Source organism: Dama dama, chromosome 4 (assembly GCF_033118175.1).
Source record: "Dama dama isolate Ldn47 chromosome 4, ASM3311817v1, whole genome shotgun sequence".
Taxonomy (NCBI): Eukaryota; Metazoa; Chordata; class Mammalia; order Artiodactyla; family Cervidae; genus Dama; species Dama dama.
In genome coordinates this window covers 7,890,092-7,914,244 of record NC_083684.1, presented here as the reverse complement: position 1 = coordinate 7,914,244, position 24,153 = coordinate 7,890,092, and the positions used below count along the sequence as shown (strand labels likewise).

The following is a 24,153-nucleotide window of genomic DNA, read 5'->3' as shown; positions in this document are numbered from 1 at the left end:
GTTGGTCACAAACTCCTCTGTTTACTGAGACATGAAGCAGTGGAAACATGTCCGCAAGGGGGCCCATGCGGAGCAAGTTCTCCTATGTGACAGCAGCGTGAGGATCTGCAGTCTGCAGTTATCCTACCTCCAGCTTTTCAAAGGCTGAGTACCCAGCTCAGCCTGCATACCGCTCCCGTTCGTACTGGGCCATGCCACAGAGAATTGCATGCCTCTGCGGAAGCTTGAGACAGCTCACTCTCTAGCCCGTAACCATAGCCCTCTCCACCTGTGGGGCGCACAGCCCTGCTGCAGGACGCAGGGGGCTCCTGTCCCCTCCATCTCAGGAGGAAGTGGTGGGCAGTGGTCGCAGCAGCGCCTGAGTATGGCAACAGGTGTCTGTCTGTCGGGATCAACAGAAGTGGAGCTGAGGCGGCGGGTCACAGCTATGTTCTGGACTTGAGGCAGATGGGACATGGTCCACTCTCTGTAGTCGTGTGGAGACGCTGCTGCCACTGCTGCCTCATGAAAGTGAACTCAGGAACGCTTGCAATAGTCAGGTGCTCCGGAGGATAGCATCGTTGTAATAAATGGATTCCCTGTAGCCCATGGTGTAAGCTGTGCACACCGCTCCATACTGTTCATTATATGCGTGGTAAAGTCCGCCACGTGACCCGTACGGCCTGTTGGGCACTCTTTTGACCGGTGCCCCTCTTTCCCACACTGACAGCAGCCACTCCGGTCTCCCATCCCAGGGGCAGTCCATAGCAGCTGGTGGACAATTGCACATGAATTCTTTTGCCTGGAAACTATCAAGGCCCCTGTCAGCCTCCACTGCATCCTCTGCCCACTCCATGTGTACAAAGGCATAATCTTTCACAATGTCGTCATATTTGATGCCTGGACCATACTCCTCAAACTTGGCCTGAAGCTATTGGTTGGTACAAATAGGACTGATGTTGCCTACATGCAACTTGGTTGACGCTTTGCTCTTGTCCTGGCTGGTTTTCACCTTGCTGTTCACCCACAGGCAGCCAGCAGTGGGACCGGTTGTGTGTGGCGTCCTCAGCTGCTGTCTGTACTCTGTATGCTCAAAGCCATAGTTCTTAATACTGTCACATTCCAGCACCTTCCAACACCGCTCGAAGAGTGAGCGGATCTCCTGCTCTGTGGCCTCCTAGGACAAGTTTCCAATGGACAGTTTCATCATCCTGACAAGAATCTCCTGGTGGCAATAGCGGTGGCTCCCGCATCAGAGAGAACCCTGCATAATGGTGATCGTCACTCATGCCTTGGTGCCCCAGGGTCAAGAGTCAAGCTTCTATCCTGCTTTTTCTACCCAGGCCACATCTTAAGAAAATAGATGAGGAAGGAATGTTCTACTTTATAAAAGAATCACAGCAGTATATGTAGAAGAGAAGATAGAAAGTCACCACCTAAGAAAACAGTGGATCAAGGCTGTCATCCTGAGTATGTGATGAAAGGTAAAACGATGATGGAAAACTTTATAATGGATGGATCATGGAGAAAGAACATGACATTCGCTCTTTAAAGTGGGACAAACAAAGCTTCTGTGTCTCCTGATATAATGCAACACCTCCTATGAAAATAATGCCTGAGCCCAGTGAAGCTTCCTGATCTAAATATTATAATTACAGAGATAAATATGTTAAATGACATTGCAGGGGTGCAATTATCCAAATCCAGAATGTGGGAAGTCTACAGGACAAGTGACTCAGTTTCTTCAATAAAAACAGAAAGGGAAAAATAAATTATTATAGATTAAAATGTCTTAAAATTGTTCAAAATGTGCCATAAAGCTACAGAAATCAAGACAGAGTGATTCTGGCATAACAATATAAAAATAGGGGAAAAATAAATAAATAAATAAAATAAAAATAGGAAATTCTCTGGCTCTCCAAGGGTTAGGACTTGACTCTTTCACTGCCGGAGTCAGGTTCAGTCCTAGGTCAGAGAACTAAGATACCGCAAGCTATGTGGCATGACTATGAAAAAAAGATATACATAATAGATCAGTGGAATAGAATTGAGAGTCCAGAAATAAATCCATATCTACCCATGTATTTATGGTCAACTGAAATATAGTAAGGGTGCTAAGACTATTCAGTGGGGAAAGAATCATCTTTTAAAAACTAGGGCAGGGACTGCTGGATAGTAATATGCAAAAGAGTGAAGTTGGGCTCTTGCCTCACACCATATACAAAAATCAGTTCCAAATGGATCAAAGACCTAAATGCAAGGGCTATAATTATAAAAGTCTTAGAATAAAGCATGTATATCTTTGTGCCCTTGGGGTAGACACTTTTTCTTAGATATGACACCAAAAGCACAAGCAACCAAGAAAAAAAAAGGTAAATTGGGCTTCCTCAAATTTAAAAAGCTTTGTGCCTCAGGGGACATTATCAGGAAAGTGATATTAACAAGTGTTTGTGAGGATACAGAGAAATCAAAACCATCATACATTGATGGTGGGACTATAAAATGGTATAGCTGTTTTGGAAAGCTGACTGACATTTCCTCAAAATTTAACCATGAGTAGCCATATGACCCAGCAACTACATTCCTACAAATAAACCCAGGAGAACGGAAAACATACACCAACACAAAGACTTATACACAAGTGTTCATAGCAGTATAACTCAGAGAAGTAAAAAAAAAGAAAACAACCCAGATGCCTATCAGCTGGTGAGTGGATAAAGAAGATGTGGTATATCAGTACCTTTGGAATATTATATGACAATAAAAAGGAATGAAGATACTGGTCCCGGTGGTGAGATGGTGACCACTACTGAGTGCGGTGTGCTGAGAGCAGCGAAGGAGCCAGAACTGCTCAACCACGAAGAAACTAAGAGGGCAGCAGAGTCTTTCAAGAAGCAAGGAGGTGCATACTATGTCAAGAGGGAGTACAGTGATGCTTATAGCTATTATATGTAGATATGTTTCCTTAAAAATGCTAGCTGTTATGGGGGTTGGGCAGTCATCTAGATGATGATCAAAGGGCTCCAGAAAGCTCTTGCAGACGCACAGCAGTGAGTGAGGGTGTATGACAGTTCCACCCAGGGACTTCTATGAGAGGGCGGTTACCACCTGTCTCTAGGGAATGCCTTGGCGGCACCTTGCCGTTGCTGGCGAGCACTAGAACTTTACGAACATGCTCAGGCACAATGGAAGTTCAGGAATGCTAATACAGGCACAGGAGATGAGAAAACAGCAGGAACAGACTTTGAGAATCGGGATTTTTGGGAGTTTGTTTCCTGTACAGACTGTGCCCTAGAATTTGCCCCTGCCTGCCACTGCTTCAGAATCATCAAACAATATTTAGCAGTCTGAGTGGTTATCCAGAAGCCCAGTATGTGACCAGTAACATTTTGCAAATGGATCTCACCTTTGCAGCTGCTCTGTATGTTATTATGAAGGTTGCACTGAGGAAGTGGTTTGGTTTTTTGTACAGCCTCTCAGGATGGCTCATGACCATGAGGACACCTGCATTGTTTGTAGAAATGCCAAAGAGCACACAAAAAAGATAATGGGAATACAACATTTAAAGAAGGAGACTACAAGCTAGCATATGAACTGTGCAGAGAAACTCTGGGGACAGACCCACAAATACAAGAACCTAACATACAAGTGTTCAAAGCATACAAATGTCCAAAACAGACAAATAGTTCATACAGCTCAAAAACCCCAAAAAACCCAATCAAAAAATGGGCAAAAGACCTAAATAGACATTTCTCCAAATAAGACATACAGATGGACAGTAGACATATGTAAAGATGCTTAACATCACTAATTATTAGAGAAATATAGATCAAAACTGCAATGAGGTATTACTTGATACCAGTCAGAATAGTCATCATTAAAAAGTCTATGAATAACAGACCTACAGAGTTGGTGAGAATGTAAATTGGTGTACCTGCTAGAAAAACTGTGTAGAGCTTCCTCAAAAAACTAAAAATGGGACTTCCTTGGTGGTGCACTGGTGAAGAATCCACCTGCCAATGCAGGGGACACAGGTTTGACCCCTGGCCTGGGAAGATCCCACATGGTGCAGAGCTGCTAGCCCCACACACCACAGTTATGAGTCTGAGTGCAGTCTGTGAGCTACGGCTACTGAGCCCTTGAGCCCAGAACCCATGTTCCACAACAGGAGACGCCTCTGTGCATTGCAGCTGGAGAGTAGCCCCCGCTCGCCACCGCTAGAGAAGGCCTGCTTGCAGCAATGAAGACCCAGCACAGCCATAAAGAAATAAATAGAATTTTTAAGAAGGAAAAAAAAATAAAAATAGAACTATCATATGATCTAGCAACCCCAGTCCTGGGCATATACCCAGAGAAAACTCTAATTCAAAAAGATACATGCACCCCCATGTTCATAGCAGCACTGTTTACAATAGCCAAAACATGAAAGCAACCTAAATGTCCATTGACAGATGAATTGATAAAGAAGATATATATTTATATCACATGTAGACTGAAGATTGCAGGTAGGGGAGGAAGACATAGAGTGAATAGGGAGATTGCTTGTGAATTTTTGTCTTATATATATATATGTATACAATGGAATTATATGTAAAATGACCTATAATGGAATACTACTCAGCCATTAAAGTGAAATAATGCTATCTTCAGCAACTGGATGGACCTAAAGATTATCATACTAAGTGAAATAAATCAGAAAGAGAAAGACAAATACCATATGATATCACATATATGTGGAATCTAAAATATGAATGAACTTATTTACAAAACAGAAACAGACTCACAAACATAGAAAACAAGCATGGTTATCTAAAGAAGGTGGGGGGTGGGTATAAATTCGGAGTTTGGGAGTTCAAGGCATTCTTTGGGGGTCCTGGGAGCTTTGAAACTTCTGGTCCAGGGATTTTTTTTTTCTTTTCAGTTTGACTAATGAAACTGTTTGGGGCCCAGAAAATGCAGGCTTTCCCAGTTTCACCTTGAATGTGGACGCAGGTCACCTCCTTCCTTCATCATGTCTCCATGTACTTGGCATAGTTTTGTTTTCTTAGTTGGATACCCTGTGTCTGTGTGAGAAGGGTGACAGAAAGGGAGCCAGACTAAACACTGCAGGTAGGGGAGGGAAAAGGGAAGCCACTCACTTTCAAAGAGTCGGGTCCGACTCTTTGCGACCCCATGGACTGCAGCCTACCAGGCTCCTCTGTCCATGGGATTTCCCAGGCAAGAATACTGGAGTGGGTTGCTGTTTCCTTCTCCAAGGGATATTCCTGACCCAGGGATCAAACCCAGGTCTCCTGCATTGTAGGCAGATGCTTTACCGTCTGAGGAGGGAGGCAGAGAGTAAACAGGGAAACTGAGTGTGAATTTTCATTTTACTGTTTAAATTTATTAAAAATTTAAGGGAATAAAATGTTTTACCCTTATTTAAAAAAAATGATTTGAAGTACTGTCTTAGCCTACTCAGACTGCCATAATAAAATACCATAGACTGGGTGGCTTAAATAACAGAAATTTATTTTCTCACAGTTTTGGGGGTTGAAGTCCAAGATTAGAGTACCAGCTTGGTTGGTTTCTGGTGAGGACTCTCCTCTTGGGTTGCAGACAGCCACCTTCTGGATGTGTGCTCATGTGACTGCCTCTTTAAGGGATCACGGGGAGAGAGAGAGCGCGGCAAGCTCTCTGGTCAGTCACTTCTTTTAAGGGCACTAATCCTATCATGAGGGCCCCACCTTCATGATCTCATCCAGTGTTGATTACCTCACTAAGATGCATTTCCAAATACCATCACAATGGGGGTTAGAGTATCAACATAGGAATTTGCGGGGGAGGGGAACACAAACATTCAGTTTACAAGATGAATGAACCCTGAAAATATGCTAAGTGAAAGAATCCAGTCACAAAAGATCACATAAGATTTTATTTACATGAAATGTCCAGAATATGCAAATCCACCAACTCCAGGAGCTTACTCAAATTTGTGTCCATTGAGTCGGTGACACCAACCAACCATCTCATCCTGTCATCCCCTTCTCCTCCTGCCTTCAATCTTTCCCAGCATCAGGGTCTTTTCCAATGAGTCAGTTCTTTGCATCAGGTGGTCAAAGTATTGGAGCTTCAGCTTCAGCATCAGTCCTTCCAATGAATACTCAGAACTGATTTCCTTTAGGATGGACTGGTTGGACTCCTTGCAGATTGCAAGGAGTTATATCTTTTTTTTTTTTTTAAGGATTTATATCTTGATATTTTTTAAAAAATAAAAGAAAGGAAAAAGACATAGAGACACATCAATCAGTGGACCAAACTACTGGGCTCTTGATTCAAACAAAGCAACTTTTTAAAAAATTTATTTTCATTGGAGGCTAATTACTTTACAGTGTTGTGGTGGTTTTTGCCATACATTCACATGAATAAAGCAACTTTTTAAAGTTTTTAATTTTTAATTGGAGGGTAACTGCTTTACAATGTTGTGTTGGTCTCTGCCCTACATCAACATGAACCAGGCATAGGTGTGCCTGTACCCCACCCCTCTAGGGGGTCACAGAGGACTGGATTTGAGTTCCCTGTGTCACACAGCAAACTCTCACTGACTTTCTATTTCACATATGGTAATATGTGTGTTTCAGTGTTACAAGGCAGCTTTTAAAAAGGCATTTTTTAAATAACTAAGGAAAATTGAATATGGATTCTTTTTTACATTGATCTTTTTATCGAGGTAACATTGGTGTATATGTTTCATGTGTACAACATTATATTTCTACTTCTATATACACCACAGCCTGCTCACTACCAAAAATTTAGTTTCATCCCACCACCAGTTGCCAGCCATACACTTATACCACATGTTGCTCATTTTGCCCTTCTCACCCTTTCCCCTCGGGTAACCACTACTCTGTTTTGTATCTACATGTTTGCTTTTGTTCGGTTTGGTTTCTCCACTTGTTTTTTAAATTCAGTGTGAGCAAAATCATATAGTATATTTCTCTGACTTATTTCATTTAGCATGATGCCCTGAAGGTGCATTCATGTTGTCACGATGGCAAGAGTTCATCTTTTTATTTTTTAATTTTTTGGCTGTGTTTTCAGGCTTGCAGAATCTTAGCTCCCTGACCAGAGATTGAACCCATGTCTCCTGCAGTGGAAGCACAGAATCCCAACCACTGGATCACCAGGGAATTTCCCAAGATTTAATCTTTTTAATGGCTGAGTAATATTCCATTTTCTTTATCCATTCATCCATGGATAGTCACTTAGGTTATTTCCATATCTTGGCTGTTTAAAATAATGCTGTGATGGACATAGGGGTGTATGTATCTTTTCAAAGTAATGTTTTCATATTCTTTGGATAAATACACAGAAGTGAAATAGCTATGTCGTGTGGTAGTTCTGTTCTTAATATTTTGAGACACCTCTCTACTGTTTCCCATACTGGCTGCTCTAGTTTGCAGTTCCACTAACTGTATATGAAGGTTTTTTTCCCACAGCCTCCCCAAGGCTTGTTGTTTCTTGCCTACTTGATGATAGCAGTTCTAACAGGTGTGAGATGGTATCTTGCTGTGGTTTTGATATCTTTTCATGTGCCTGTTGGCCATCTGTATGTCTTCCTTGGAAAAATGTCTGTTCAGCTCCTCTGCCCTTTTTTTTTTTTTTTTTAAATTTCTGGCTGCACTGGGCAGCATGCAGAGTTTTTGTCCCCCGACTAAGGAACAACCCCACTCCCCATGTAATGGAAGTACAAAGCCCTAACCACTGAACAGCGAGGGAGGTCCCATCCTCTGCCTAGTTTTCAATCAGGTTGTTTAACTGTTGTTCAGTCGTATGCATTCTTTGTAATGCATATTAACTCCTTAGTGGATATGCAATTTACAAATATCTTCTCCCATTCGGCAAGTTGTCTTTTTATTTTGTTGGTTGTTTCCTTTGCTGTGTGGAAGCTTTTTAGTTTGACACCGTGCCATTTGTTTATTTTTTGCTTTTATTTCCCTTGCCTGGGGAGACATATCTAGAAAGATATTGTTAAAACTGTTTTCAAAGAGTATACTGACAGGACTTACATGGTGGTACAGTGGTTAAGAATCTGCATTCCAACGTAGGAGACTCAGGTTCAGCCCTGGTCAGGGAACTAAGATCCCACCTGCCATGGGGCAACTAAGTCTGCTCACTGCAACCACTGAGTCTGCTGTAACAAAAGATCCCGCCTGCTGCGGTGAGATCCCATGCGCCACAACTGAGATCCAATGCAGCCAAATAAACAAATAGATTAAAATATATATGTGCTACCTATGGTTTCGTCTAGGAGTCTTATGGTTTCAGGTCTTACATTCAAATCTTTAATCCATTTGGGGCTGACTTTTGTGAATGGTGTGAAATAGTAGTGTAGTTTCTCTCTCTCTCTTTTTTTTTTTTTCTGCATGTGGCTGTCCAGTTTTCCCAGCTCCATTTATTTCTTTTTTTAAAATTTTATTTATTTGGCTGTGTCGGGTTTTAGTTGCAGGCACGTGGGATCTTTCATTGTGGCGCTCAGGCTTAGTTGCTCCGCAGCATGTGGGAGCTTAGTTCCCCGACCAGGGATCAAACCCGAGTCTCCTGCGTTGCAGGGCAGATTCCTGACCACTGGATCACCAGGGAAGTCCCCCCAACTCCATGTATTAAAGAAACTATCCTTTCTCTGTTGTAAGTTCTTTGAACCTTTGTAGTAAATTAACTGTGGGGTTTATATATGTGCATTTACTTGAACATGGATTCTGTGTTAGATGATAAGGGATTGTGTGTGTATACTAAGTAGCTTCAGTTGTGTCTGACTCTTTGCCACCTGATGGACTGTAGTTCACTAGGCTCCTTTGTCCATGGGCTTCTCCAGGCAAGAATACTGGAGTGGGTTGCATGCCCTCCTCCAGGGGATCTTCCCGACTCAGGGATCAAACCTGTGTCTCTTATGTCTCCAGCATTGGCAGGCAGGTTCTTTATCTGCAACCACTGGGAAGCAGTAGCACCACCTGGGAAGCCCAATATAAGAGATTATTGGCTTGGAAATATGGTAAAATGGCATGTCTGGGATTTGTTTTAAAATACTCTAGGGCAAAATTTAGAGGATGGGTGAAATGGGAATGACAGAGTGTTGATAATTTTAGAAGCTGAGTAATGGCTATATGGGGCTTCCCTGGTGGCTCAGCTGGTAAAGAAGCCTCCTGCAATGCGGGAGACCTGAGTTTGATTCCTGGGTTGGGAAGATCCCCTGGAGAAGGGAATGGCTACCCACTCCAGTATTCTGGCCTGGAGAATCCCATGGACAGAGGAACCTGGCAGGCTATAGTCCATGGAGTCTCAAAGAGTCAGACATGACTGAGTGACTTTCACAATGGCTGTATGAGGGTCCATTATACTATTCTATTCTATCTTGTTTGGTTTGTTTAACAATGCTATAATACTGTTTCAAAAATACATCAAATATAGCAGAGGGGCAAAAGTATTGATTAGTACAGAATTCCAGAGAGTTCATCTTCCAATAGAAGATTCTGAGCTGGGCCCTAGGGCAGTGAAAGCACACCTTTGCCAACAGCCTTCTTTCATTCAGAGGAGAGAAGCCACGGGAACCACTCCCAGAAGATGCTTTGGATTCGACTTGATGGGATTTTTATAGAACATTTGCAGAGATGATGCACTTCCAGACTTTATCAATTATCTTCTGTTGTGTAACAAGCTATCCCCAAGCTTAGTGGTTGAAAATAAACAAATATTGACTATTTCTCATGATTCTGTGGGGTGGCTAGGATTCTGGGCTGACTTGACTGGGGCCAGATGGACTAGTTTAGGATGGTCTCATTCAGATGCCTGGGGCCTCCTGTAGGAAGCTAGCCTGTAATTGTTTACACGATGTGAAGCCCTCCCAGCAGCAAGAGAGGACAAGCCGGAAGCCCAGGCACACCCCATTGATCAGAGCAAGTCACATGGCCCAGCCCAGACCAAAGCAGGTAGAAACAGAGCCTCCCTTGCAGATGGGACTTGTAGTTACTGAACAGGGAATGGGAGCCAAGGGGCCAGGCAGAGTCTAACTCAGCCCACATCTCTGGATGTCACTGACTACTCAGGTGTGGCCAGGAGTGGACCCTGTGTAATTCATGTGCCCTGGTTCTAGAATCCTCACTTCACTGGTAGAACAGAGGTGGTGGGTGAAATGTTATTCAGAAATATAAACCCTGAGCAAACAGAAGAAAATCATTCCTGTTTGTGCTTTTGTTTATTTATTTATTTTTTTCTTTCCCCGTGGCTTAAACTCAGTCCTGTTTTTCTTCTTCCTCCTCCTTAAATTGAGCATGTGTGACTCACTGCTCAGGACTGCTAGGTGCTATAGTATCCCTCCCCACATTCTCAAAGGGCAGAATGGCTTGATTCACAGGAGGAGGTGGGACTGGGTGTTAGTCTTGGGACAGCTCCCTCTGCCAGCCCTGTTTCTTCATATCTAGACGAGGGGGTTGCAAGGCATGTCTCTGAGGCCCTTGTGGCCCTTCCCTGCCTAGAGATGCGGCAGGTGGTCCGGCTGTCTGTGCCCTGGGTCTCAGGTCAGGCCAGGCCTCTTTGGGAAGAAGGATGCTCTGTGTTGGTGTAATAGACTTGTGGCAAAAGTGGCCCTAGTTCTTCACATGCACCGGCATCCATACCTTTCTCTGCCTTTAAATTGAAGTATGATTGATTTACAATTTTGTGTTACCCTCAGGCACACAGCAAAGTGACTCAGTTATACATCTGGAGCAGGGACAGGCTGCCCGGTCCAGGATTCTGGCCTGGAGAATCCCATGGCGCAAAGAGTTGGACACGATTGAGCGACTTTCACTTTCTTTTTTTAATTTTTATTTTTTCGACTTTCACTTTCACATGTTCATCTTGCTCCTTTGTCTGAGGCACTGTCTGCTGACTTCCCCCCAGTGAACGTGTGGCTCCCTGTCACTGCTTCCCTCCCTTCCCCACACATACGCACCCTCCCCAGGCCCTTTGTCCTTCCACGATCCATAAGTCATGGTTCTGTTAAATTAACATTCACTTTTGACTTGCTACTGTGACTTTGAAAATGCTATTTGCTATTGAACTATGTAAAATGATACTCCAACTTTTGCTTTCTTGCCCAAGTTCTCTCTGCATGAGCTTCCATAGGACTCTTCTAAGCCCCTGGGTAGAGTGGGGCTGGGGAGGCAGAGGCGATTCTTAACTCCTCCCTGTCCCCTTCCTCAGCAGAGAGAGGCAGGCAGACAGACAGACACCCCTGAGCTTTCCCAGGGTTCAGCAAGGCTCCTCTCTTAGGTGACTTCCTCCGTGCCACCCTCCCCCTCCCAGAGAAGGGTCCGGCTTCTGTGTCATCAGGCAGCGCCCGCTTTGTGCCTGCCTTGGTTTCCACACATCTCTCCCATTTCAGTGGGTGGCACCCAGGGCCAGGGCTCTGTGGTGTGGCCTGAATGTGACCATGACCCCTTTTCTCACTTTCTCAGCTTCTTCATCCCAGTCTGGTGGCCCAGGGTATGTGGTAGAAGCCTTTCTGAGAGATTTCTGAGAGAGATCTTAGTGAGGAGCTGGCTGGGAGAGTTTTGGGGCGTGGATGGGGTGCAGAGGCAGATTCTGGCGTGCATGTAGGAGGTCTGGATCCGCGGCTGTTCTGGTGGTGGGAGCAGGACAGGAGCAGGAAGCAACGTCCAGGCCCCGGTGCACAGGATGCAGGGCCAAGGTATCTGAAGGGCTGCGGGACCGCCAGATTACAGGGCGGCCCTGGAGAAATGGAAGCTCCATCCGCACCAAAACCTGTCCACGGAGCCTCATTGTGTTCTCAATCATCAGAAACGGGAAGCAAGCCAGCTGCCTTTCAGCTGGTGAGCAGAGGCTGTGCAGTGGGGCACTACTTGGCAAGGAAAGGGAACAAACGACCAAGACAGGCAGCATCCCGGCTAAGCCCCCGATGGCAGTCAGCTAAGGGAAGGGACACAGACCGCGCTCTGTGATTGCATTTATGAGGCGCTCTGGAAGCAAAACTGCTGGTCAATGAACAGGCGTAGTTCCTCCCACCCTGGGGCCAGGGTGGGAGGAGTGGTTGACCGCAGGCTGGCAGGAGGGAACCTTCTGGGTGGATGGAGATGTTTTACGTCTTGATTATTACAGTGGCTGCGTGGCTCTGTGCATTTGTCAAAATCCATAGAATTGTATGCTAGAAAAAGGTGAAATTTGCTATGGGTAGTTCTTACCTCAGTAAACCTAAATAAAGCAAACACAATGATGACAAAAGGTTTCAGCCTGGTCAGTATTTGTGGTGATGCTGTGGCAGCAGGAAAGTTACCAGTGTGGGTCGTAGGAGGAGGAGGTTCAGGGGTGCTCTCACACACGGGGTGAACGGACACCTGTGTTCTCTCATGAGGCCCTTCCTGCCTGCAGGGAAGCGCCACGGGTGAGTCGGCCCATCCAGCACGCTGTGGAGGAGCCATGGATGTCACAGTGGAGAAGACCCCCAGATCACACATGCTCTCCCCTCATGCCAGCAGCCTGTGGCCATTTCCCCAATGGGGAGAAGGGAACAGGGTGGAACAGAGCTGAATCAGAGGCTGAATTTCAGAGCCGGCTCTGTCACTTGCCAACTCAGCGTCTCAGAGCCTCAGTTTCCTCATCTGCAAAATGGATACAACAGCCCATGCCTCACAGAGCCGGGTGAGGGATAAACGATGGTGACTGTGTGAAAGCCCCAAGCCCCACGCCCAGCTGTAACTCACTAGCTGGCTGCGGCTGAATTCCTGTTGCTCTTCTTACAAGCTGTGTGGCCTTGGACAAGTGTCTTAACCTTTCTGGGCTTTGAGCTCCTCATTGATAAAATGAAGCTTTATGGCCCCATAAGGTTGTTGTGAGGATTTAATGATTATAAAGGCCTTAGCTGTGGGCCTACCATATAGTGAACACTCAGAAAAAGTCACAGCATTTTTATAATAGGGTTGCCAGATTTAGCAAATGAAGATACAAGATTCCCAGTTAATTTGGAATTTCAGATAAGCAGTGAATATTTTTATAGTATAATGTGCTTTAGTCTTTCAGTTGTGTCTGACTCTTTGCCACCTGATGGATTGTAGTCCGCCAGGCCCCTCTGTCCATGGGGCTTCTCCAGGCAAGAATACTAGAGTGGGTTGCCGTGCTCTCCTCCTGGGGATCTTCCCAACCCAGTAATCAAACCGGGGTCTCCTGCATTGCAGGTGGATTCTTTACCAGTTGAGCTAACAGGGAAGCCCCATTCATGACATAATTATACTAAAAAAATTTGTATCATTTATCTGAAATTCAGATTTAACTGGGCACTCCATACTTGAGGAGGCAGATTTGGAATGTGGGAATGGAACTAAGCCTGAAAGTGAGTAGAGGTGTGAATGATCTGTTTTTCTTTTTTTTTAATCTCCCTGCAGTCTAAATCATTCATCTAGTTTATCTATGATCTCCCCTCAGGAATCTCCCGGGGTTTAACCCACACAGCCCATTCATTTCTTGGTCCTGCTTTTGTTTTGGCCCTGGGCCGTCCGCCTGTATCCTTTGAACTTGCTCCTGGACTGAGGCTGCCCTGTGGATGCCCTGTCATCCTGCATCTGGGCGGTGCGCCTCTGGCCTTCCCGTGGGCCCAGCCGGCCGTGGCTGCCACCCGCGCGGTAGGCTCTGCGTGCCTGTGGCTGGGGGCTGAGTGGCAGCACCACTCTTACATAATCGGTTTCTCTCCTCCTTTCTCTTTCCAGAGCCAGATTTCACACTGAGCAGCTGCAGACGGAGAAATCAGAGAAAGCACAAGCCAGCCACAGATTCCAGGGCCTGCGGGAGACTCTCCTCCCACTCAGAAGGAAGACCCCGAGGTGACCGTCTCAGGCCAGGTCTTGCTGCCATGGGACCCACGACCGCCGCCCACTGGCTGCCCTCCGCACTGCCGGGCAGATAAGGGTGAGCCCTGCCCGGAGCACCTGCCAGCACCTGGCCACTCCCCTGAGGCCAGCCCTCCTCACTCCGGGCTCCCTCTGCTGACCTGAGGCCATGTAGACCCTCCTCGGGCCTCTGTGAGCACACACACCTCTGGGGACGCACGTCTGTTCTCTGCGAGACCCAGCGCACCACCATGCCCCAGGGATTCGCCTGGCTGCGCTGTGAGTACCCAGCAGGGCTGGGGGGGCCCATGGGGACTGCCCGGGGAGGCCTTGGCCCACAGCCGGACTCTGCTGTAACCACGGGAACCAGGGCATTCTTCCTGGGGAGAAGTTGAGATGCTTCCCAGCTTAACGGCAGGCACCCTCAGGGACTCCCACGCTGTCTGCCCCATCTCCAGCTCAGACAGGCATGGTGGCTGTGAGCCTTGGAGTGGGTGGGCACAGTCAGTGGGTCACGGGGACAGGACAGGCACTCTGGGTGGGAGGCAGGGTCTCACCTGCCCAGACTCACTGGTGCTGGGGAGTACGGTGCAGAGATTCTGGCTTCCCTGGGGGTGGCCAGGCCGGGGTGGGGGCTTATGAAATTGTTTGGGCCCTGAGACACATGAGAGAAGTGCAGGCTGTCCCCTCTGCCTCTCCCTCCGTGCAAAGCTAAATCAAAAGGCAGGAAGAGAACAGTGTTGTTGGGAAAAAGAAAAATAGTTGAAATGAGGACAGAAAAGAAAAAGAATCTAGAAGCCTCTCGAGCCTGCTGGTGGGAGGCCAGACCAAGCTCCCTTCAGACTCCAGGATTCAATTTAATCGACTCAAATTCAACATGTTTTTTCTGGTGCCACCCACATGCCCACTGGAGAGGCACTGCCATGGTGACAAGGACCTAGGCTATCTTGTGCGTCTCTAATACCTGGCATGGAGTTAGCTGCTGGGAGCCATGTGCTGTTTACGTGAGGTCTGGGCTCTGATCCTCCGAGGGATGCGCTGAGGAGCTGGGTCCTCCCCGGCCCTTGTGGAGGGCACTGCAAAGGGTCAGGATGTTCAGAACGGCTGGGAGGGCCCAGACTTGGTGTTCTGGAATTTTCCAAGTCATGAGGAGCAGGGGGAGCAGGAGAAACAGCAGAGTGAGGTGCCACTTGAAATGGTCTCAGAGGCGGGTGGGTCCGCATCCGTAAAGCTGGGGAGGTGAGGATGGCGCTCCTTCCAGGGAGGGGAACAGCGTGCGCAGAGGCCCAGCAGGGGGGGTGAGAGGCCAGGCTGGGCATCCGTTTGGGCTCAGGAGGCTGAGGCTGTGGGAGCCAGGGTGAAGGGCGCCTGATTGATGAGATAGCAGGGAGCCCTGGAAGATGCGTGGTCTGGGGTGGGAGCTGGGATTGGGAGTCCCTCTGCTTTGGGGAGAGTCTCTGTTCCATCCTTCCGGGCGGGAGGTGATGAGGGTCCCTTCTGAAGATGGAGGTGAGAATGAAGAGGCCTGGCAGAGGGGCAGGGCACGTGAGGTGGAGCGCAGGGGTAGTGGGCCGGCTGTGGTGGGGGGCTGCGGATCAGGAGCTCAGAAGGGACTGGGTGCTGGAGAAGGGGTGGCTGTCCTAATGAATTGCCACAAACTTGGTGAAACAGCAGAAGTGCACTCTGTCACAGTTTGGGAGGTCAGAGGTCTGAGATCAAGCTGTCGGAGCTCTGCTCCCTCCGAAGGCTCTGTGGAGGGTCCTTGCTGCCTCTTCCAGTCTCTGGCGGCTCCTTGTGTTCCTTGGCTTAGGGCTGCGTTGCCCCAGGCTGCCCTGCTCTGTGAAGGCCATGTGAAGGGTCTTTCCCTCTGCGTCTCTGTGTCCTTTCCTTGTCCTGAAAGGACACAGTCGTTGGAGTTAGGGCCTACCCTAAATTCAGGATGAGTTCAGCTGGAGACTCTTAACAACAGTTGCAGCGACCCTGCCCTTGGAAGGCAGATAGGCAGTGAGGCTTCAGTCCTGCTGCCCCTGCCTGCTTATCTGTGTGCTGCCCGGCTTTTCAGAGTTGAGGCAGCGGGAAAGGAGCCTAACCCTGGAGATGGTAGCTGGGCTGCAGGGCTGGAGGGAGCCTCAGTCTGGGAGGAGACAGGTCATCTGGGTAGGGTTTCCGGGGGCGCCCACCGCTGCCAGTCTGGGAAGCCTGGGGGCTCCGCAAGTCCCTGCTGCGTGCCTCGTTGCCAGGCCCTGAAGGCTCCAGACTGGACTTGGATGAGGGCAGGTGGAGAGCCACTTGGGGGTGCAGTGGGCAGCCACGGGGTGCCAGCCATGTTGGAAAGGAAATTCAGTATGGACAGACACCCTGATTGTGAAAGAAAAGACGGAAATTTTGATGTTTATGTGACATCTCTGTGCCCCGAGGACACCTGTCTGTGCCCTGTCACTTTCTGCCAAGCACAGTCGCCAGACCAGCAGCATCAGCTTGACTTTGGAACCTGTTAGAAGTGTAGATTCTCTGCCCCCCACCCCACACCCTGCCTGCTGAATCAGGTATTGTGGGTGGGGCCTGGCACTCTGGGCCTTTACCAGCTTCTGCAGGAGACCCAGATGCCTGCTCCCAGTTCCCTAAAGTGCTGAGTAACGTGACCTCGCTGGGGTTCAGAGCTGTGCATCCACACACTGGGAGCTGCCTTGTCTGCTCAAGACAGTGAGTGAAATTGGCCAGATGGTGCTAGAGACAGAGGCTGGTCTGGGCGGGGGAGGCCCCAGGGAGGGAAGGAGTCTTGGTCTTACAGTGTGAGAGGACAGCCAGGGCAGGGGCAGTGTGTGGGCCAAAACCCCAAGGCAGGAATGATCCTGATGGACAGGAGCACCCAGCTGAGGGGGTGACTGATGTAGAGACAAGGTAGGGAGCAAGCGGAAACACCGGTTTGTCTGTTCCTTGGTCTAATTATTGGGTAAAGAACATGGGAAGGGGAGAGAGACAGGAAGTGCCAGATGGATTACAAATTTGCAAGTTGGCGAAAACTGTGGGGTCAGACTTCTACGACGGGAAGCGCGGGTGGGCTGCAGCCCATGAGGGGCGCAGGCTTGAGCAGACCTGAGCTCCTGGCCGGGCAGGGGCACAACTCTGAGCAGTGGGGGTGAGGGGTGGGGTGGGGCTGGGGTGGGAAGTGAAGCCCCCAGCTCAGGCCCAGGAGGTGTAGGAACAGAAGGGTTCTCAAGTGCCGGGGAGGTGGGTGGGGAAAGTCCAGCCAGTAATTCCTGCTTACAGCAAGAGGTGACTCAGCCTGCCTGGCTAATCTGGGGGGAAAGGAAGGAAAGGAAAAAGCACTGCTTTTGGCTATAACAATAATAGACAATACTTGTAGAATATACCCTACAAAATATAAAGAAGAACATAACAGCATCCCATAGATATTTGGTGTATTTCTTTCCGTTGCATTTTCTGTGCACACACACACAGAGTTAATGAATTCAAGTCAGGCTCTTTTAAACTTCACTAAGCATAACAAAAGTATTTTTCTTGTCATGAAAGCATATCATAAGTGTTCTTTAACAATGTGATTTTTATTGACTGCATTCATTATTAATGAACATCTAGGGCACTTATAGATGTTTGCTATTATAAAATAATACTGCAGTGGAAGTCTGTGTCTCTCATTTGTTTTCCTTCACATTTATTCCTAGAAATGAGTTTAATGGGTCAAAGGGTGTGGACAATTTTAAAGTTTAGTGGGTTGAAATGTGAATATTTTAAAGTCCATCAATAACAAAAACTGCCAAAGTGCTTTCCAAGATGAGAACATTTGCCTCACTACTTCACCAGCACTCTAATAATTTTATTCTATTAAAATAAAGCAACAGCAACAAAAACAACTCATTTTCTATTTGGTAGGTGAAGCATGGATCTGATTGTTTTAGTGTGAATTTATTAGTGAGGTTCATTTTCAGATATGTCCCTTGCAAATGCATATTTTGTTCTTTCTGCTCTGATCCATTGAACTCTTGTTCTTATTTGTTATAGATTCTCTCAAATATATTTTCTAAGTCTGTTCAGGTATGCAGAAATCACAGTTTTTAAAGTCACAGTGACCCACAGTGGTGAAGGTGGGTAATGTTCAGATCGTTTGTATGGAAAGAGAAACAGCCTGAGTGAGGTTCGGTCAGCATACAGGAAAGACCACACAGGAAGGGCCGCTACACGCCTGCTGGCACCAACACCTGAGAGGCATGTCAGAGTCAGACAGCAGGGAGGACAGTGGCGCGGGTTGCCCTAGGGTCATTGGAAGAGTTCTGACCAGACTCCACAGTTCCAGAGTCTGCGTGGAAAGCGCAGCAGCAGGCCTTGGAAACTCCTTGGCTCTAGACGAGGGGCAGAGGTTGCCCTGGAAAGGAGGGTGTCCGCTCCCAGGGCAGGAGCAGGCAGGAGGCTGGGGACCAACCCCGGGCCGTGGATCTGGGGGCTCTGCCCGGCCGAGGTGGGAGTGGCTGGGCTGGGCGGCACGTGCATGTCTGAGTTGTTGTCCCGGAGCCCCGGCCCCAGGGAAAGGCTGCCCAGTGCTAGGATGGCCTCCTGGGGGCCCAGCGCCCCCACCCCGGCCTGTGAGGACGTGTCCTCTCATAAAGGGAGGTGCGTGCTCACTCTGCACACAGGTGCGTGAAGGGAGGCATGTGCTCACCGCACACCGCAGGAGCAGTGTGAAGCAACAGGTGCTCACGTGTTCTTGCTGGGTGCGGCCCGCAGATCTTGGGATCCTCCTCGGCATGGCCTTGGGAAACGAGGGCTTGGAGCCGTGGCCCTTGACCCAGAGCGACGAGTGCGCCGTCACTGGCTTCCTGCGGGACAAGCTGCAGTACCAGAGCCGCCTTCAGTACATGGTACCCTTGGGCCCTCGCCGCGTCCTCTTCCCGACGGGACCGTGCCCCTCCCTGGCCTGGCGTCAGCCCCGAGCCCGCCCGGCCCCTCGCACACACCCTGAGCCCGGGCTGCGCGGCCTGTCCTTGCCCCTGCCAGCCGTCCGCAGGCCCTCACCCGCCTCTCATCTGACCCTTGATCCCACCTCCACGTGGCCCTCTCCCAGGGGAGAAGGAATTGCAGGAAATCTTGGGGGAAGCCCAGACATGTATTATTCCAGGGTGATAAGGACCTGGAAATTATAATGTTTGATTCTTTTATTAGGGTGAATCATGTGGCATGTGGCTCTATAGGTCCTTTTTTTTTTCAACAGCTTTGAAGACATATTGAGACATAATTCATATACCACACAATTTATGTACTTAAGTGTACATTTCACTGATTTTTAGTGCATTTTCAAAGTTATGAAACCATCACTATGATAAGTTTCAGAGAAATCTTTTAAAGTTATCTTCCTTAAAAAAAAAAAAAAAAAGTTATTTTCCTCACCCAAAGGAGATGGTTCTCTCAGAGTAGTAAGCCTCTCATCCCACATTTTGGCCTGAGATTAGGCCTGGTGAGGACCTATCCTTCCCTGTTTTCTGGAGGAAAGAGCTATCTTTGTCCCAGCTGGGGGCCAAGCACATATTTTCTGTGGAGGACCACTGCTATGACCTCTGCTGTCAAGGGCCGGTTCGGGGTTCTTCCCCTGCATCAGATTCCTCTGGGAGGCTGGGGGAATCTGAGCCGTTTCTGACTCTGACCTTATCCTTTGTTCTTTTATCTTCCTAGAAACACTACTTCCCCATCAACTACAGGGTCAGTGTGCCTTATGAGGGGGTGCTCCGAACAGCCAACGTCACGAGGCTGGTAAGAATCCCCTCCTCTGGACTGGGGAGGCCCCTGCCTCCCGGGACACCCTGGGTGCCCTGCCAGGGAAGCTCACTGGTTTGGGCCGGTCCCGCTGCCAGGAGGCTTTCCTGGCCCCTCAAGCAAGCCCACCCTTGGCTCAGGCCCAAGCTTGCTCCCCACCCCCGGGGGCTGCCCGTGGTCTACCCCCTGTGCAGGGCAAATCTGGGGGGGCGTTGGGCCTGGGGGCGGGGCTTCAGTAGTTTCTCTGTCCCTGCAGCAGCGGGCCCGGGTGAGCCAGCAGGAGCTTCGGTATCTGTGGGTCCTGGTGAGTCTCAGTGCTACTGAGTGGGTGCAGGAGGTGCTGCTCGAGGGCCACCCGTCCTGGAAGTACCTGGAGGAAGTGCACACGCTACTGCTGGACGTCAAGCAGGGCCTGCGGGTGAGCGCTGCGGGGGTGCGGGCAGGTGGGGCCGGTGCGTGTGTGCGCACGTGTGTGAGCATTCTGGGGTGCGGGCGGCAGGGTGCGTGTGTGTGTGTGTGTGTGCCTGAAGGTGAGCATTCTGGGGGTGCGGGCGGCAGGGTGCGTGTGTGTGTATGTGTGTGTGTGCCTGAAGGTGAGCATTCTGGGGGTGCGGGCGGGCGGGGCAGATGTGTGTGTGTGTGCCTGAAGGTGAGCATTCTGGGGGTGCGGGCGGGCGGGGCAGATGTGTGTGTGTGTGCCTGAAGGTGAGCATTCTGGGGGTGTGGGCGGCAGGGTGCGTGTGTGTGTGTGTGTGTGTGCCTGAAGGTGAGCATTCTGGGGGTGCAGACAGGCAGGGTGTATGTGTGTGTGTGTGTGCCTGAAGAGCATTCTGGGGGTGCGGGCGACGGGGTGCGGGCGGCAGGGTGCGTGTGTGTGTGTGTGTGTGCCTGAAGGTGAGCATTGCGGGGTGTGGCAGGCAGGGTGTGTGTGTGTGTGCGCCTATGTGTGTGCATGGCCAGAAGCTATCAAAGGAGGAGGTAAATGCGTGGAAAGTCCTGGCTTGTCCTGGAGGTTGTGGGAGAAGTGGGGGTCAGGGTGATGGGCTCGGCTTTGGGGGCAAGAGATGCAACTGAGACCCTCTTAGGCTCTGCAAGCCCAGGTGAGTCATTGGCCCCACTCACTGTTTCCACAGCTCAGGAACAAGCGAAGGGCAGAGGGGTAAGTGGGCGGAGCACAGGGGGCTTAGGGTGATGGACTCTTCTGTGTGATGCTGTAATTGCATTTGTCAGAGCCCACCAATGTACAGCAGAAAGAGTGAACCCTAATGTAAAGAGAGTTTAATTACTAATGATAATAGGGGTTCCTGATTGCTGCCTTTCAGCGGTGTTGATCTGAGGCCTGGTATATATGTCTTCCAAAGGGCCTGAGGAGTAAGGTGACAGGATCACTGTGTTGTCTGCGCAGGCAGTGTGTGCTGTGGGACCCCCTCCCCGCACGCCCACTCGCCCTCCTTAGGACCCTGGTAAACCCCTGCCAGGCCCCCAGCTGCTGCCCAGCAGGAACAGCCGACAGGGTGCCAGCTATGAGCTCCTGCCGACCTCAGGGTGCGGGGCCAGCGCCTGCTTTTGCAGCCGCCTGGACCTTTGTGCAGGCTCTGTTTTCCGGCAGAGGCCAGGAGGCTAGGCCGTGTCCTTGGTAGCTCTCTTGTGCCTGGGGGCAGGGTAGGGGGATGCTGACCTGGGGAACGGACCGTCGTCGTACTCCATCCTCAGTTTTCCTCGGGAGTGTCTCTGGCTCCTGGAGCTCCAGGGAGCTGCTCTGGGGGCTGGGAAGGAGACGTGGGTAGGCTGAGGCCCTGCCCACCTGGGCTGTTCAGGGTGAGCCAGTTTTGAATCTCGCCTTTATCAGTGGTGGCCGAGGCCCCCTCACGGGTGACCCGTGTCTCTGGGGTAGTGGGTCCTCCCAGGGCGAGGCCCTTGGCTCTCCTCTCAGCCTCACTGCTGTCTCTAAGCCTTTGTACGTTAGCTTTCTGGGACTGCCAGCACAGATCACTACCAACTGACCACTTCAATCCGAGCCTGCGCCTCCTCTCTTCCAGTCGCTTGGGGCTTCCCAGGAGGCACTTCTGGTAAAGAACCTGACAATCAGTGCAGGAGACATAAGAGACTTGGGTTTGATCCCTGAGTCAGGAAGATGCCCTGGAGGAGGGCACTGAAACCTACTCCAGTGTTCTTGCCTGGAGAGTCCCGTGGACAGAGGAGCCTGGCGGGCTGCAGTCCATGGGGTCGCACAGGGTCGGACGCGACTGAGGCAACTTAGCATGCACGGTAGCTTAAAACAACAAAAATTGTTGTCACGGTTCTGAAGAGCAGAAGTCTGAGATCACGGGGGCAGCAGGGCCACGCTCCCCCAAAGGCTGCTGAGGACGCTCCTTCCCAGCGCTTCCAGCTTCTGATGCTGGTGGCCCTGGTTCTGGGCTTGTGGCACATCACTGCAGCCTCCGCCTGTCTTCACACGGCCTTTCCCTCTGTGTCCCATGTCCTTTCTCCTGTCTCCAGTCATCAGATTTAGGGCCCACCCTAAACCCAGACTCATCTCATCTGGAGGTCCCTGACTTAACTACACCTGCAAAGACCCTGTTTCCTCACATTCACAGGTGCCAGGGATAAGGACTTGGTATAGCTTCCTTTGTGGCTCAGCTGGTAAAGAATCTGCCTCCAATGCGGGAGACCTGGGTTCAATCCCTGGTGTAGGGAAGGTGCCCTGGAAAAGGGCATGGCAGCCCACTCCAGTATTCTGGCCTGGAGAATCCCATGGACAGAGGATACTGGCGGGCTACAGTCCAAGGTGTTGCAAAGAGTCGGACAAGACTGAGCGACCAACACTTTTCACCTTTTCACAGCTTTTTTAGGGGGACGTGGGGCAGAGGAGCACGCTTCTCTCTGAGGAATGGCCTTGCCCAGCTCAGGCCCCACAGCCCCGTGCTCTGTGTCTGCTCCTGCGGCTCCGGGCCCCGCTCTGTCCCGAGCACGGTGCCCATGCCCCCCGCACTGGGCCCCTTAGAGTAAGTGGGACTCAGAGGAGCCCACCTGCTTGGAGCCGGAGACCCAGCCCTGTTGGCCTGCTTTGGCCTCATGATACGACCGACCCTCCTGCGGGTCCTGCCTCCTCTTCCTGGAGTGGGTGTGGGTCTCTGCACCTGAGGGGCAGTGTCCCTGGGACGGGGACTCCTCGTGCAGGGGCGGCCAGGCCTGCGCTGGAGCAGCGAGGATGCCCCCAGCCCCTCCCGGTCTGGCCGCCCCCAGGAAAAGAAAGAGAAGCCTCTGTGTGTTGTGCTTGGGTGAGGGGCATTGAGGGAGCCGCTGCCAGGAAAAACGGCGCCTGCAGGAAGGAGAGAAGTTACTCTTGGGTGTTCTGGTCACCTCTTTCCAGGCGGGACGAGTTTGCCCACCCCACCCTCACCCCTGCCAGCTCTCTGGGGATCTCTGCACCGGCTGAGGGTGGCACCTGTGGCCCTAAAGCTTTCCTCCCTTCCAGGGCGTGGAGGTCAGCCCCCAGGTGGAAGCAGTGTTGAACCTCCTGAGTGCGCCGGGAAGCCTGAAGCTGGTGCGGCCCAAAGCGCTGCTGGACAACTGCTTCCGGGTCATGGAGCTGCTCTACTGCCCTTGCTGTGAGGAGCTCTGAGGGGCTGGGGCTCGGGTACTGGGGTCTGAGCCAGGTCACCGGGCAGGGCCGGGGGCCTCCTCAGCACGTCCTCTGCTCCCCAGGACGTCCTCTGCTCCCCAGGGCCACAGGCCATTTCTGGGAGCGGAGATGGGCTTGGGTACACGGAGGGCAGTGTGGCTCGCTTGGGGTGAGGGGCTGCTGACCAGTCCTGCAGCCTCATTTGTGTGTCTGTGTGTGTCCCCGCAGGTAAAGAAAGCTCTGTGCTGAACTGGCAGGACTGTGAGGCACCTCAGCCTCAGCCTTGCAGCCCAGCCTCGGCACAGTCTGAGGCCGCCCAGCTGTACCCTCTGCCCCAGCCGCCCTCCACCTCCCTGCCCCGCGTCCTGGGGCCCTCGGCTGGCCCCCCTGCTCAGTGAAGCTGCTGAGGGCACAGGGCGAAGGCTTCCTGCCCGGAGGTGCCTAGGGTGACCTGGGGGGCAGCTGGTGGAGCCCCTGCAAGAGACGGACTGGGCCCGAGATCTCGGGTGGTGGTGGGGAGCACCTCCTGGAGAGGAGGCCCCGAAGTGTTTTCCTTTGAGGACAGAGCCTGAGAAGCGTGCAGCTCCCCCTCCTGTGGTCTCGCCGGGAGCGGCGGGGTCCGGGGCACCTGAAGGTCGATGAAGGCAGAGCCTCTGGCTGCTCCTGGCACTGTCCCCGAAGGCAGCGCCAACCCTCTCCTGAGTCAGGCGGTGGGAGCGGTACCAGGTGGGTGTGGGCGGCGCCCGGCTCAGCAAGGCCGGGGCGGGGGCAGCAAAGCTGGGACAAGGGCATGGCCGCCAAATGCCACGACTTGCCATAGTTTCTTTTATTTTTTCTATTAAACACCGCTTTGTTTTGGTTTGCTTGCATCTTTGAGGGTGAACCTGGAGAAGGCTGCTTTCCCCTCCTGCCAAGTGCAGGAAGCAG

General features: G+C 50.7%; 1 protein-coding gene and 2 pseudogenes across 4 annotated transcripts in view; 2 read left to right on the top strand and 1 right to left on the bottom strand.

The window, feature by feature from the left end:
* Window positions 1-24,084, top strand: part of IL34 (interleukin 34) — a 69,679-nt gene extending 45,595 nt beyond the window's left edge. For 3 of the 4 annotated variants that reach the window (XM_061137650.1, XM_061137644.1, XM_061137639.1), the window contains 6 exons: window positions 13,716-14,114; window positions 18,579-18,712; window positions 19,521-19,598; window positions 19,858-20,019; window positions 23,080-23,212; window positions 23,455-24,084. In XM_061137650.1, the coding sequence (XP_060993633.1) occupies window positions 14,087-14,114; window positions 18,579-18,712; window positions 19,521-19,598; window positions 19,858-20,019; window positions 23,080-23,212; window positions 23,455-23,624 (705 nt within the window). In that variant the 5' untranslated portion in view covers window positions 13,716-14,086 and the 3' untranslated portion in view covers window positions 23,625-24,084. Of the gene's footprint in view, window positions 1-12,384; window positions 12,655-13,715; window positions 14,115-18,578; window positions 18,713-19,520; window positions 19,599-19,857; window positions 20,020-23,079; window positions 23,213-23,454 lie in introns of all 4 variants that reach the window. The other variant, XM_061137654.1, reaches the window with a different exon arrangement.
* LOC133052469 (RNA-binding protein 4B-like) lies at window positions 119-1,189 on the bottom strand (annotated as a pseudogene).
* On the top strand, window positions 2,986-3,741 carry LOC133049842 (dnaJ homolog subfamily C member 7-like; annotated as a pseudogene).
* Window positions 24,085-24,153: the final 69 nt, after the last annotated feature.